General features: G+C 36.9%; 2 protein-coding genes across 2 annotated transcripts; one reads left to right on the forward strand and one right to left on the reverse strand.

The window, feature by feature from the left end:
• The first annotated feature begins 1,145 nt into the window (after window positions 1–1,145).
• On the forward strand, window positions 1,146–5,040 carry LOC118044761 (protein SIEVE ELEMENT OCCLUSION B). The gene is made up of 8 exons (XM_035053219.2): window positions 1,146–1,425; window positions 1,570–1,677; window positions 1,829–1,909; window positions 2,005–2,453; window positions 2,556–2,662; window positions 3,148–3,281; window positions 3,511–4,014; window positions 4,158–5,040. The coding sequence occupies exons 1-8, from the start codon at window positions 1,225–1,227 to the stop codon at window positions 4,773–4,775; spliced, it is 2,202 nt and encodes a 733-aa protein (XP_034909110.1). The 5' UTR covers window positions 1,146–1,224; the 3' UTR covers window positions 4,776–5,040.
• A 1,020-nt stretch (window positions 5,041–6,060) lies between these two features.
• On the reverse strand, window positions 6,061–10,544 carry LOC140956234 (uncharacterized). The gene is made up of 8 exons (XM_073412934.1): window positions 10,010–10,544; window positions 9,206–9,910; window positions 8,624–8,764; window positions 7,905–8,110; window positions 7,448–7,817; window positions 6,956–7,289; window positions 6,764–6,873; window positions 6,061–6,671 (listed from the first exon to the last, which is right to left on the reverse strand). Exons 1-8 carry the CDS (start codon window positions 10,542–10,544, stop codon window positions 6,061–6,063), a joined length of 3,012 nt encoding a protein of 1,003 aa, XP_073269035.1.
• Window positions 10,545–12,099: the final 1,555 nt, after the last annotated feature.

Below are 12,099 nucleotides of genomic sequence, written 5' to 3' on the forward strand. Positions count from 1 at the left end.
TTTCCCTTGAAATTTACGGTGTCTTCAATTCTTAGGCTCGGCAATCCTGGTTGCTCGGATCTCTAGGTGAAAAAGGCTCAATTTGTGTGGAAGATTAAGCTGCTATTCGAGTCACTTGTGCTGATATGTGTGCTAGCACACAAGATCACCATGTGTGGAGTCCCATATCCTCACCACCGTCTTAATTTCCATTTTGAGAAGTCATGTGTGGAGTCTTTAGTTCTATGCAAAAACACCATTTCTATGATTATGTTCTCAGTGTATTGGTTTATTTCCCGTCTGAAAAAAGAAGAGCAGTACATAAGTTATCCTTTGCCTACGTTATTTCCCAACCAAATGTTCCAGTATAAAAAGGTGTCTAACTTGAGTTTTGTGTATGCTGTTGTCTTTTATCATTGTCTGTCTCCCCTGTTAATTTCTTCTCTTTTCCTTCTCTTTTTTTTTCAAAAATATTCTCTGTACTGCATTGAAAGAATAATCTTTACTAAAATCTGGAATGACGACTTAATTCTAGGATGTCGTCATATATAGCATCCATCGAAATTATTGGATGGGAATTACTTGCCAGCTTAGTTCTCCCTTCCTCGTCACTAATCCCTTACTAGATGTGGCAACTGGCCCACCATGATTTATTGTGTCTGAAAATTCTTCTGTCAGAAGACTCTGATTAGGGGAAAAAAAGCAAAAAGAGTAAAATTGAAGCTTATGATTGTTTTTCTTTTTTTCTACAAATCTGTCGAATACCTGACAACCGTGCAATGCTTGTTTGTCTCACGTTATTGATTGTTCATTTGCTAATTTGAGTTTGGAACTATTAACAGAGTCAGCAGTAGGCTGATATGATACAGTGAGTGTAACACCTCTCTCTCTCTCTCTCTCTCTCTCTCTCTATATATATATATATATATATATATATATATATGCCAGTCCAAGTATACAAGGCATGATCTTTGTCACAAAGTTTTGCGAAGAATAATTTATAAAGTTCAGATTAATAGCTGTTACCGTTTGCAAGCAAAGAATAAATAAGCTGGCAGGCAGCTTTTCCGGACCAGGAGAAAAATTTAAAAAAGCCCATAGAATTCAAAATCAATCCTCCTTGATAAGGCTATATATATCCTCCTTGTAGTAGGCATTATACACACACATACTCAACCCTATATCTCTCAAACTACTCAAGTCCAGCTGCCTCCATAATTCTATCACCTTATTTAGAGTTACCAAATGGCCTCAAACAGCATGCAGACTCCTGCAATGATCCAAGTGATTCCTAATGAACTTTGGGTCTCCTTGGAATCTAATGATAGCACAATGATGAAGGCGGTCAGGGCAAGCCATGCTCCTGATGGTCGCAAAGTTGATGTCAAGCCCATGCTCCGTATCATCGACAACATTTTGCTTAGGGCTGCTCCTGCCATCGTAGAGGTTCGTATTTTCTTAATTCATTGTCCACGTTGATAAGCTTTCTTGCATGCATGTCTCACAAATATGAAGAAAACTTGCGAATTTCACTTGCCTAATTAGGGCTATTCTACAGCTAGTAATGATATGCCACCTGTTTCATTGTAGGGTACATATGAAGATAAAGGTCTTCTGGACGAGGAAATATCCAGTCGGTCTGATGTGGATGCCAAGCTTAAAACTCTTGCTTCTATTATTAAAAAAGTCTCCTCTGAGGTTGATGAGGATATATATACAAGCAATTACATTAAGTCCAATGCCTTCGGTTCATAAAACTATGAACTTTCATGTAAATGAAAATAAATACTTTATCAGAATCACTATATTTTTAACATAATTCTTCTTTTCTTTTCTTTTCTTGCAACAGCTCTTTTCCCACAACAACTTGATCCTCTCAGGAACATTCAAGGCGAACAGCAATGTCAACCAGACCATTATTCCCTATGGAGTTAAGATAACTACTATATCATGACCCATCAAAACCTCTTTCTAATCAGTGTTTGTTCTTTAAATTTTCTATTCATTATGCATGTTTTTTTGCAGATGGATTGCAAGTGTACGTGCTCGGGTGGCAGAGATGTGCATGCAACGATTATGATGTTACTCAACACCCTCTCAAGCTATTCGTGGGATGCCAAAGTAGTGCTAACTGTAGCTGCTTTTATAGTGAACTACGGTCACGAATTCCTTCTATTCACATCATCTGAAGCCAACAATTCAGCACTTGCTCAATCTTTAGCATTCCTTAAGCAACTTCGAGACATCACCGACCATGCTAAGTTCTCAAAAGCTAAAATCGATGCAATTACTAAACTTATCAAGGGCATCATGGCTGTAACCAAGTACATTGTCGAATTGCATAATCTACCCCCTGAGTCCCTTGCAACTGACGAGGCACCAATGTCAAATGCCATGGCTTACATCCCCAAAGCTGCCTACTGGACAATGCTTAGTGTTGTGATCTGTGCCTCGTATATTGCTAGTGTCAGCGGGTATGTGTATCTATGTCTTAAATATTGACAGAATGCATGTTTAATGAATCCATTTTATATAAATTAATCACAGGTAGATATATTAAATCAATGTAATTTCAGGTCTGAGGAAACCACGGAATTATTGGATCTCTCAAGACTGGCTAGTGAAGGCAGCAAAATACTGGTGATCCTGAAGAGCTACAAAACTATTTACAAGGAGTACGAAGGTAACCCCTGGATATTCTAACCGTAGAATTACCTTAGTGTTTTTTTTATTTTATTTTCTAAAGCAGAGTTCACGATGACGAGATAAAGCGAAGTATCAAAAAATTTCTTTCGTCAAAGCATTAATTAACCAGGGAACATATTTATGATGAAGACCATTCTTTTTGGAAAGTTGGTGCATAAATTTACAACTAATCATTGGTTCAATGATCAAATCAAAAAAGGAAAAGAATATAGAATCCTAGGTCCAATCGAATTTTTTGAACTAAATTAAGGGGTTGTTGCCATGCAGATTTACCTGTTTTGTTCAAACTCAGTAGTCTGATGTTGATATTTAAGAGATATAAATTTTAATTCAGATTCCCTCCCCCTCCCCCTCCCCCTCCCCCTCCCCCTTTCTCTCTCTCTCTACACGGGGAGAGAGGGGGAGGGGGGGGGGTCCATATAAAGCTGTAATGGACTAAAAAGAGACCACTATGAGATGCAGATGAGAAATGTAAAACAGCTTACTGGGATCTCGTCAAAACTTTCTCCTCAACTCACTCGGACAACATGACGGTTCTCAAAACCTTGGTTGTAGCCAAGGATGGCAAGCAACACCTCGTGGGTCACGCCAGTAAGGTCTGTTCTTAAATTCCTTTTCATTTTTGGCACTTGTTACGTAGAAATTATTAGATAATTTCCTTGTACAGTTGCTTCCTTGCTAATTGTTGGAAATGAGTCTATTATTGAGATACCATTTTTATGTGAATATATATGAGGAAGGAAGCAATGCATCAGAAGTATCTTAATAAAAGGAAAACAACAATGTTATAAAATAATTTCTTTTGTCAATTTTATATATATACAGAGAATTCACATTGAGGAATTAAGGGAAAAGCATGTGTTCCTGCTCGCATCTGGCCTTGATATCTCAAAAGAAGAGATTGATATCGTTAGTAAGTTGTACCAAGAGTCTAAATCCAAGCTGGGAGAGGTTCAATATGAAGTAGTGTGGATCCCAGTTGTGGAAAAGACAATCTCTTGGGACCAAGAGAAACAGCAAAAATTTGAGCAGATACTAGCCATGATGCCCTGGTACGCTATGCCTGAACCTTCAAAGATCAAAGCAGAGGTCATCAAGTACATAAAAAATGAGTGGCGTTTCGAGAACAAGATGACTTTGATACCGCTAGATAGACAAGGAAAGGTGGGGTCCTTGAATGCCCTTGACATGCTTCTGATACGGGGAAACAAGGCTTTCTCTTCCCTCTATAATGAAAAAGTGGAATCAATATGGGAGGCTCAACAGACTTGGACGCTTGAGCTACTTCTAGGCGGCATTGATAACAATTTCTCCCTCGTACTCGACTGGGTAATTTCACTATCTCTAAATTATATCTACCCTTTGTAAGCGAAAAATAATACTCAAAGCTTCACATTAATATAGATAGATTGAATAGCAAGTTAACTTTGTTATTACATTAATAATATTTGTTGGGCCTTGGTTTTTGCCAGACGAAACAAGGTACGATCGTGTGCTTGTATGGAGGAGAAGATATTGAGTGGATCAGGGAGTTCACGAAAGCAACAAAGGATGCTGTAAAGAACATCAGTTCTGGCACCAGAGTTGAGTTAGTCTATGTGGGCAAGAACAACGCAATCAAGGAAGTGGAAAATATCATCAAAATCATTGAAGAGGAGAATCTTAGTCGCTGTTGGAACGACTTATCTTCCATTTGGTTCTTCTGGACCCGATTGGAGAGCATGCTCTACTTGAAAATGCAACAATGCAAGAACTTAAAAAATGACCGTATAATGCAAGAGGTCACAACTTTGCTCAGCTATGATGACAGTGACAGAGGATGGGCTCTATTTTGTAAAGGGTCTTCTGAAATGGCCTTGGCACAGGGAGATGTAGCTCTGAAGAGCATCAAAGAGTTCAGTGAGAGGAAAGATGCTGATCTTTTCCAGGCACTAAGCAATTACATCAAAAAATCACAGAAGATACAGCGTTGCAGCCGCATTATCCTCTCAGGGGACAGGCAGGAAATCCCGAGCAAGAAGCTAAGCTCGGACGGATGTGAGTGTTCCATGGAGAAGTGCTTCGTGTATCGTTCCTGCGCGGATAAATAGTCTCCGAGCAAGCTTTTCCCGTGCTCTGAAACATCCACCTCCTAGTTTCGTACTCGATTACGAGAATAATAGTGTGTGCTTTGTAACTTTTTTTATTTTATTTTTATAGTCTATCCACTATGGCGAACGTCCTCTTTCTTGATATTTATAATTAGTGAGGTGTCTGTTTGTCCGGCCTCCACTCTACAAGTGTGCTTTCTATGTACTTAAAAAGAATGATAAATAAATTGAAGAATATATTTAAGCCTCTTTCTCGAGAATCCCTTCTGGTTTCTCACTTGGTGCCTAAAAAAAGTTTGGTACTCCTTTGCTTACCGCTTTTTTTTTTTTTTTTTTTTTTTGTAAGAGTTCAAAAATTTGAGTATATATATGTGTGTTTACATTTAAAGAAAACCAATTTCGTAATGCTAGAGATAAAGGCCAAGTTGTATGTTTGAATAATAAAAGGGACCAAGCAAGACATTATCCGAAATGTCTAATTGATCTTTAGCTAAATCTTAAATCACCGGAATGAACATAAAAAATTATATCGAATTTAATATAAGCGTTTAATTTAGGATAATATAAAAATGAAATAGTGAAAACATGTAAAGTTAAATAGATGGTTATTGGTAGGTGCTAACAAACCTCCTTCTGCCCTATATGTGCTCAAAACTTCAACTTTTTCACATTATAGTTCCAAAATTTGAAGCGAGGATCACAGGAAAAAAGTGAAATAGAAAGTGTGCAACCCGCCATGAAAAAATCTCACCGTGGTTTGGTTTTAATGGGTTCATGTAAAAAAAAAAAAAAAAAAAAAAACAGAGAGAGAGTTTAATATGGGTGGTTTTGACCATGAATTTTTTGTTTTGATTTTAGATTTTTAAACTAATTAGAAAGAATTGAAAATGTATTTGTTGAGGTTTTTGTGATTGTTTTTAAGGTCTGTTTAGCAAAATTAAATTGAAACTAGATTTTTTAGATCCGAAAACCCGAACCTCAATTTTCTAGTCGCTGAAAATAATGGTAAAATGTGTGAAGATGGCACAATTGATAAGAGAGTTTTAAGAAGAGAAATGAAGAATGTAGAGAAAGCCGAACAGATGACAAAGAAGATGAATTTAATCACTATATTTTCTTAATGCCATAGTACATTATTGAAGCTGTATTTATAACTATTCTACAGACATAAAGCAATGGCTTTCTTTAATATGTAACAGCTTTCTCTAACTGTTTCTAACTGCCTAACAATATTAATTGCTAACAATATTAACTGCTTTAACTGTCTAACAGAATGTTAACCACTTCATCCTATAATCTTATGACATGTGTCATGATCTTGTTGATTGATATCTTCACATTCCCCCGCAATCGTATGCATGGAGGAACCAAGCATAAGATTGGAGCAATGGTGACGAAATAATGGAGAAGAAAGACCCTTAGTGAGGATGTATGTGAACTGATCTGCAGAGGAAACATGTTGAACAAGCAAGTCACCTTTGATAACACGCTCTCTAACAAAGTGGTAATCAATCTGAAGATGCTTCATCCTGGAATGAAAGATTGGATTGGAAGCGAGAGAAATGGCAAAGATGTTATCACAATGAATTAAAAGAGGAATAGGCAATGGAACATGCATATCACAGAAAAGTTGACGAAGCCATGCGAGCTCAGCAGCAGCAATGGCAAGAGCTCTATATTCAGCCTCAGCAGACGAGCGTGAGATAGTGTGTTGCTTCTTAGAAGCCCAGGAAATAGGACTGGATCCTAAGTAAACAACAAAGCCAGAAACAGAACGATGATCATTAGGATTACCAGCCCAATCAGCATCAATGTATGCTTGTAAATTAAGGGTGTCGGGCTGAAAATGAATGCCATAATCAATAGTACCCCTGAGATATCTTAAGATTTGTTTAACTGCAACAATATGAGATTCCATGGGATTATGCATGAATTGGCAAGCCTGATTGACAGAGAAGGCAATGTCAGGACGTGTGAAGGTTAGATACTGCAGAGCTCCAACAATACTTCTATACTGTTATGGATGAAAGTAAGGCTTCCCATCATCCTTGAGTAGATGATGATAGGGAAGACAAGGAGTGGCACAGGACTTGGAATGCTGTAATTCAACCCAATCAAGCAATTCCTGAATATACTTAGACTGCGATATAAACAAGCCTAAGGAAGAATAAGAGACCTACAGTCCCAAAAAATATGTCAACGGGCCTAAATCCTTCATATCAAACTCCTGAGTTAAGGCATCAATAATTGATGTAAGAAGAGATGAATGACTGCCTGTGAGAAGAATATCGTCTATATAAAGTAGTAATATCACAGTGCCAATTGATAAATGTTGGACAAATAAAGGAGGATCAGCAAGAGATGCCTGAAAACCCAAGCTAGGTAGAAAACTTGTAAACCTGTCATTCCAGGCACGAGGAGCCTGTTTTAACCCATATAAGGACTTGCGGAGTCTGCAAACAAAGTCAGGATAAAGCTTGCTAGTAAAACCTTGAGGCTGAGTCATATGGTGTCCTCTTGAAGAAGGCCATGCAGAAATGCATTTTTAACATCAAGTTGTCGTAAAGGCCAATAAAACTGAGCTGCAAGGGCCAGCACTAACCGAACAGTAGTTGGTTTCACTACAGGACTAAATGTTTCATTATAATCAATGCCCTCTTCTTAACTGAAACCTTTGGCAACAAGACGTGCCTTATGCCGAGCAATAGAGCCATCTACATTTTTCTTGATGCGATAAACCCATTTGCAACCTACAAGATTCTTGGCATGTGGCAGGGGAACTAAATCCCAAGTTCCCTGGGCATGAAGAGCATCAATTTCTTCTTGCATAGCAGACTGCCATGCAGCAACTTTAGAGGCAATCCTGAAGGAGCTTGGTTCAACTAGAGAAACATTAAGAGACTGAACTGTAGTGGAATAAGCTTTCTTTTTGGAGATACCATTCTTAGACCTGGTTGTCATGGGGTGAAGATTTATAAGGGACAGAGGCAAGACAACACAAAGATGCTTTTGATGAAAATCAGGATCTGTAGGGGCAGAGAACTGTGTAGCAGGATCCAATATGGATGAGGAAGATAATGTGTCCTAAGTGGTAGTAGTGCTCATAGTGGATGGGGTAGGAGAGCACACAGGCAAAACAACATTGTGTAATGAAACAGAAGGTGGAACAAGAGGGGATGAATGAAGCTGTATTTTAGCAGAGGATGAATAAGAAGGAGAAGATGAAGCTGTAGGCATAGAGGTGTATGGGAATGCAGACTCATCAAAGATGACATGACGAGTCACAAAACACTTATGAGTAAGAAGAGAAAAACATATATAGCCCTTGTATTGACCTGCATATCCCAGAAAAAGGTAGGTGGAAGTTTTAGGTTGAAGTTTGTGAGTATTGTAAGGTTTGAGCAGAGGGAAACATGCACAACCAAAGATCTTTAAATGAGTAAGAACAGGTAGAGAACCATAGAGTAAAAGATAAGGAGATTTGAGCTGAAGAATTGGACAAGGCATCCGGTTAATCAAGTAAATAGAGGTAGCATAGGCATGAAGCCAAAATTAAGAAGGGAGATGAGCAATCTGTAATAAAGTAATTGCGGTTTCTAGAATGTGGTGATGCTTCCTTTCAGCAAGACCATTCTGTTCAGGGGTGTATGGATAAGAAATGTGATGAATAGTGCCTTTAGTAAGGAGATACTTTTTGAAGGAATGATTGAGGTACTCACCACCACGATCACTTTGAAAAATTCGGAGATTAGCAAAGAATTGAGTGACCAAGAAAGCATGAAACGAAACAAAGATGGAATAAACTTCGCCTTTATTTTTCATTGGAAAAATCCATGTGAACCGAGTACATTCATCTATGAAGCTAACATAGTAACGAAAACCATCAATAGAAACAGTAGGAGAAAGACCCCACACATCACTATGAATAACTGTTAAAGGTGTTGCAGATTTGATTGCTGGATAAGGGAAGGGAAGTTTGGCAAATTTTCCTTCCAAACAAGCAATGCAGATAGATTTGGAATGGTCTGAGGTAAAAGGAATGTTAGACTGATGTTAAAGGGCTAAAGTGATTTTGTTAAAAGGATGGCCAAGACGCTGGTGCCAGAGACTGGTGTTTACTTGGCGACCAAGATAGCAAAACTGATGTTTAGAAGAAGAGAAGGACTGTGAGAGTTAAGAATGTGGGACGGATAAAGGGATAGGATATAAACCATCTCTACACAGTCCCTGGAGAAGAACCATCCCTGTAAGCTTGTCCTGAATACAAAAACCAAAGGTATCACAAATAAAATGGCAATTGTTGTCTGTACATAGCCTATGAACTGAGAGCAAGTGTTGTGATAGCTTAGGCACATGCAGAACTTGTGATAATTTAAAGGAGCACTGTAGGACATTCAAAATGGAAGAGCCAATATTAGAAATACTCAAACCTGAACCATCTGCAGCAGCAACAGTTTCTGATCCGGTGAAAGGAGTGGCTAGATTAAGGTGAGCTAAATCAGAAGTCATATGAGTAGTTGCTCCAGTATTAGCAACCCAAAATTTCTCAGTAGAATCAGAAGAAGGGAAATGTGCATGCATTGCACTAAGATTAGAGGAAGGTGGTCTGCCTTGATAAGAAAAGTTGCCTCTATGATAGCACTGGATAGCCGAATGACCAAATTTCCAACAAATCTGACATTGGATTGAAGAGGTAGAAGAAGGGGATTGATTATGTCGTTGATAGCAATCAGCAGCTACATAGCCTTTCTTGCTGCAAATTTGAGATATGGGAAGATCACTGCCTGGACCAAGAATACCAGGACTAAAAGAAGGAACTTGATGAGGTCTTGGACCCGATTGATAATGGCCACGACTTCGTCCACGTCCTTTAAAGTAAGAGCCTCTATTGTTAGAGTGGCTATTGACACCACCTGTGGAGCTGTGAAAGCCTCCATTATGACCATTGAAAACTCCACTAAATCCAGAAGACATGTGATATAAGGGGAAGTTTGAAGAGTTTCCCTGAGTTTGAAAATGAGAGTGAGAAGGAGAAGATCCCTCATTAAGAACAAGAGCCTTGACTTGAAATGTTTGATTTTGCGCCAACATTGCAGAAACAAAAGGAGATGCAGACTGTATGTGCTCAAGAGTGGCTTATTCAGCAAGTAACTAAGATCTAAAGTCTTTAAGAGATAATGTATTATCTCTGCCTCTAATCATGCATCTAAAGGTGTTGTAATCAGAAGGCAGGCCATTGAGAGCCAGGATCACAATGTCATCATCCTCAAAGAAGACTCCTACTGCAGAAAGATGATCTCTTGCATCTTTAATTTTCTGCAGATAGTGAGAAATTGGTTCTGATCCCTTCTTAATATTCTGAAGCTCACTTTTCATCTGGAAAATGCGTGCTTTAGTGACCGTAGAGAATAGATCCTTCAGCTGAATCCACATATCATTAGCACTAACACATCCAATAACATATGAAATTGCAGTAGATAAAAGAATGGCTATGAGCAACTGCATTAATGCTCGATCATGCATTTTCCACACTTGATAATCATCAGTTTCAATTGCCTCAAGATCAGAGTCTGCATTGAATCGGCTAGGACACTGCCTTGAACCATCAACAAAACCAAAAATACCATGACTTTCAAGAAGAATTTGCATCTGAAAGTGCCAGGTGAGATAATTGGTATCATCAAGCTTAATTGTCACAGCAGTAGCAACTATAGAAAGTAAGGAAGTTATAAGAGATTGGTTGATTTGGAGTTGAGAAGTCGTCGCCATTTTTCTGTTTTTGGAATGCAAAAGCAAAGAAGCAGCTGGAAAGATTTGTTCTTTGATGAGATAAGAGAAAAAATGAAGTCAGTGTAAGATGTGCGGAAGCAGAGGATTAGGAACTATAGCTCTGATACCATGTGAAGATGGCACAATTGATAAGAGAGTTTTAAGAAGAGAAATGAAGAATGTAGAGAAAGCAAAACAGATGACAAAGAAGATGAATTTAATCACTGTATTTTCTTAATGCCATAGTACATTATTGAAGCTGTATTTATAACTATTCTATAGACGTAAAGCAGTGGCTTTCTTTAATATGTAACAGCTTTCTCTAACTGTTTCTAACTGCCTAACAATATTAACTACTTTAATTGTCTGACAGAATGTTAACCACTTCATCTTATAATCTTATGACATGTGTCATGATCCTGTTGATTGATATCTTCACATCCAACTAATGAAACATTGTTTGCCAAGATGTACAATGTATTATTCGTTAAAAGAAAAACACTAGCGCGAACTATATCTTTTGTATTTAAATAAAACTTAACCAAGCTTGTCCTTCCAAATCTAGAAGCATAATACCTTTTTTTAAATTTTTCTTTAATGGTTTTTTAAAATAAATTTTAATTTACACTTTAAAAGTGTTAGTTGAGCTTTCATTCCTAAATGATCTTTTGAATTGTTTCTATAATTAAAATAATACCTTAAAGATATTATTATAATTTATCTTTATTTTTCTCTCTTAAATTTTATATAAATGAGTTGTATCTACAAGATGCATTTATAAGAACAAAAATTATTTATATGCAATGATCGAAATTAAATTATAAAATAAATAAAAAAAACTTATTAAATTAAAAGATAGTCGAAGTAAAATATACACATGTGCATCATCTTTTCCTTCTTACAATGAAGATCAACTTTTTGTCTTATTCTTTAATTAACATTAATAATTTTTGTTTATTTATCAATTCTTATATGTTTCTTTCAATTTATTTTATTAAGCATAGAAAATATCTTTTTATTTTTATTAAAAAATTCATGATACTTGAAAACACATTTATAATGTTAGCTCATTCTTCTCTTGCGTTAAAAATTAACTTGAAATCCTACCTATAATATAGCATTGGTACACTAACTATTTTAAATCTAATTTCATGAATACATTTGTTTGTTTATATATTAGGTATTGTTTGGTAAAAAAACTCATTTTTTCTTGTAATAAAACTACTAAAATAAGCCTAAAGGGTGTTTGACAAACACACCTTCAAACCAAAAAAACCTTGAACAAAAACATGGCAACCAAACAGGGTCTTAAACCTTTAACCTGAATTTTGACCCAACTTGGTTGACCTGAAATTTTTTGTTCTACAATAAATTAAACCAAAAATCTTGGTTTGACTTGAAAAAAACCTAAAAACAAAACTAAAGCAAAAAAAAACATGCTAAACACCAAAAAAACACAAAAACTCAAAAAAATTTGAACAAAAATGGATCAAACATTAAAAAAATAAAGAACATCAAAAACACCAAAACCCAATCCCAAAGGCATATACATGTT

The sequence above is a fragment of the Populus alba genome, chromosome 12 (genome assembly GCF_005239225.2).
Source record: "Populus alba chromosome 12, ASM523922v2, whole genome shotgun sequence".
Classification (NCBI taxonomy): Eukaryota; Viridiplantae; Streptophyta; class Magnoliopsida; order Malpighiales; family Salicaceae; genus Populus; species Populus alba.

Bases quoted from the DNA above. Each gene is read 5' to 3' on its own strand.
- LOC118044761 (XM_035053219.2), top strand. From the start codon at position 1,225: ATGGCCTCAAACAGCATGCAGACTCCTGCAATGATCCAAGTGATTCCT. The intron at 2,663-3,147 runs GTAACCCCTGGA...TATGAGATGCAG, and splicing joins TATTTACAAGGAGTACGAAG to ATGAGAAATGTAAAACAGCT. The intron at 3,282-3,510 runs GTCTGTTCTTAA...ATATATATACAG, and splicing joins TCGTGGGTCACGCCAGTAAG to AGAATTCACATTGAGGAATT.
- LOC140956234 (XM_073412934.1), bottom strand. From the start codon at position 10,544: ATGGCGACGACTTCTCAACTCCAAATCAACCAATCTCTTATAACTTCC. The intron at 8,765-9,205 runs GTTTGAGTATTT...CTTGTTTGGAAG, and splicing joins TGCTGCTGCAGATGGTTCAG to GAAAATTTGCCAAACTTCCC. The intron at 7,818-7,904 runs GTGTGCTCTCCT...CCTGCTACACAG, and splicing joins TACACAATGTTGTTTTGCCT to TTCTCTGCCCCTACAGATCC.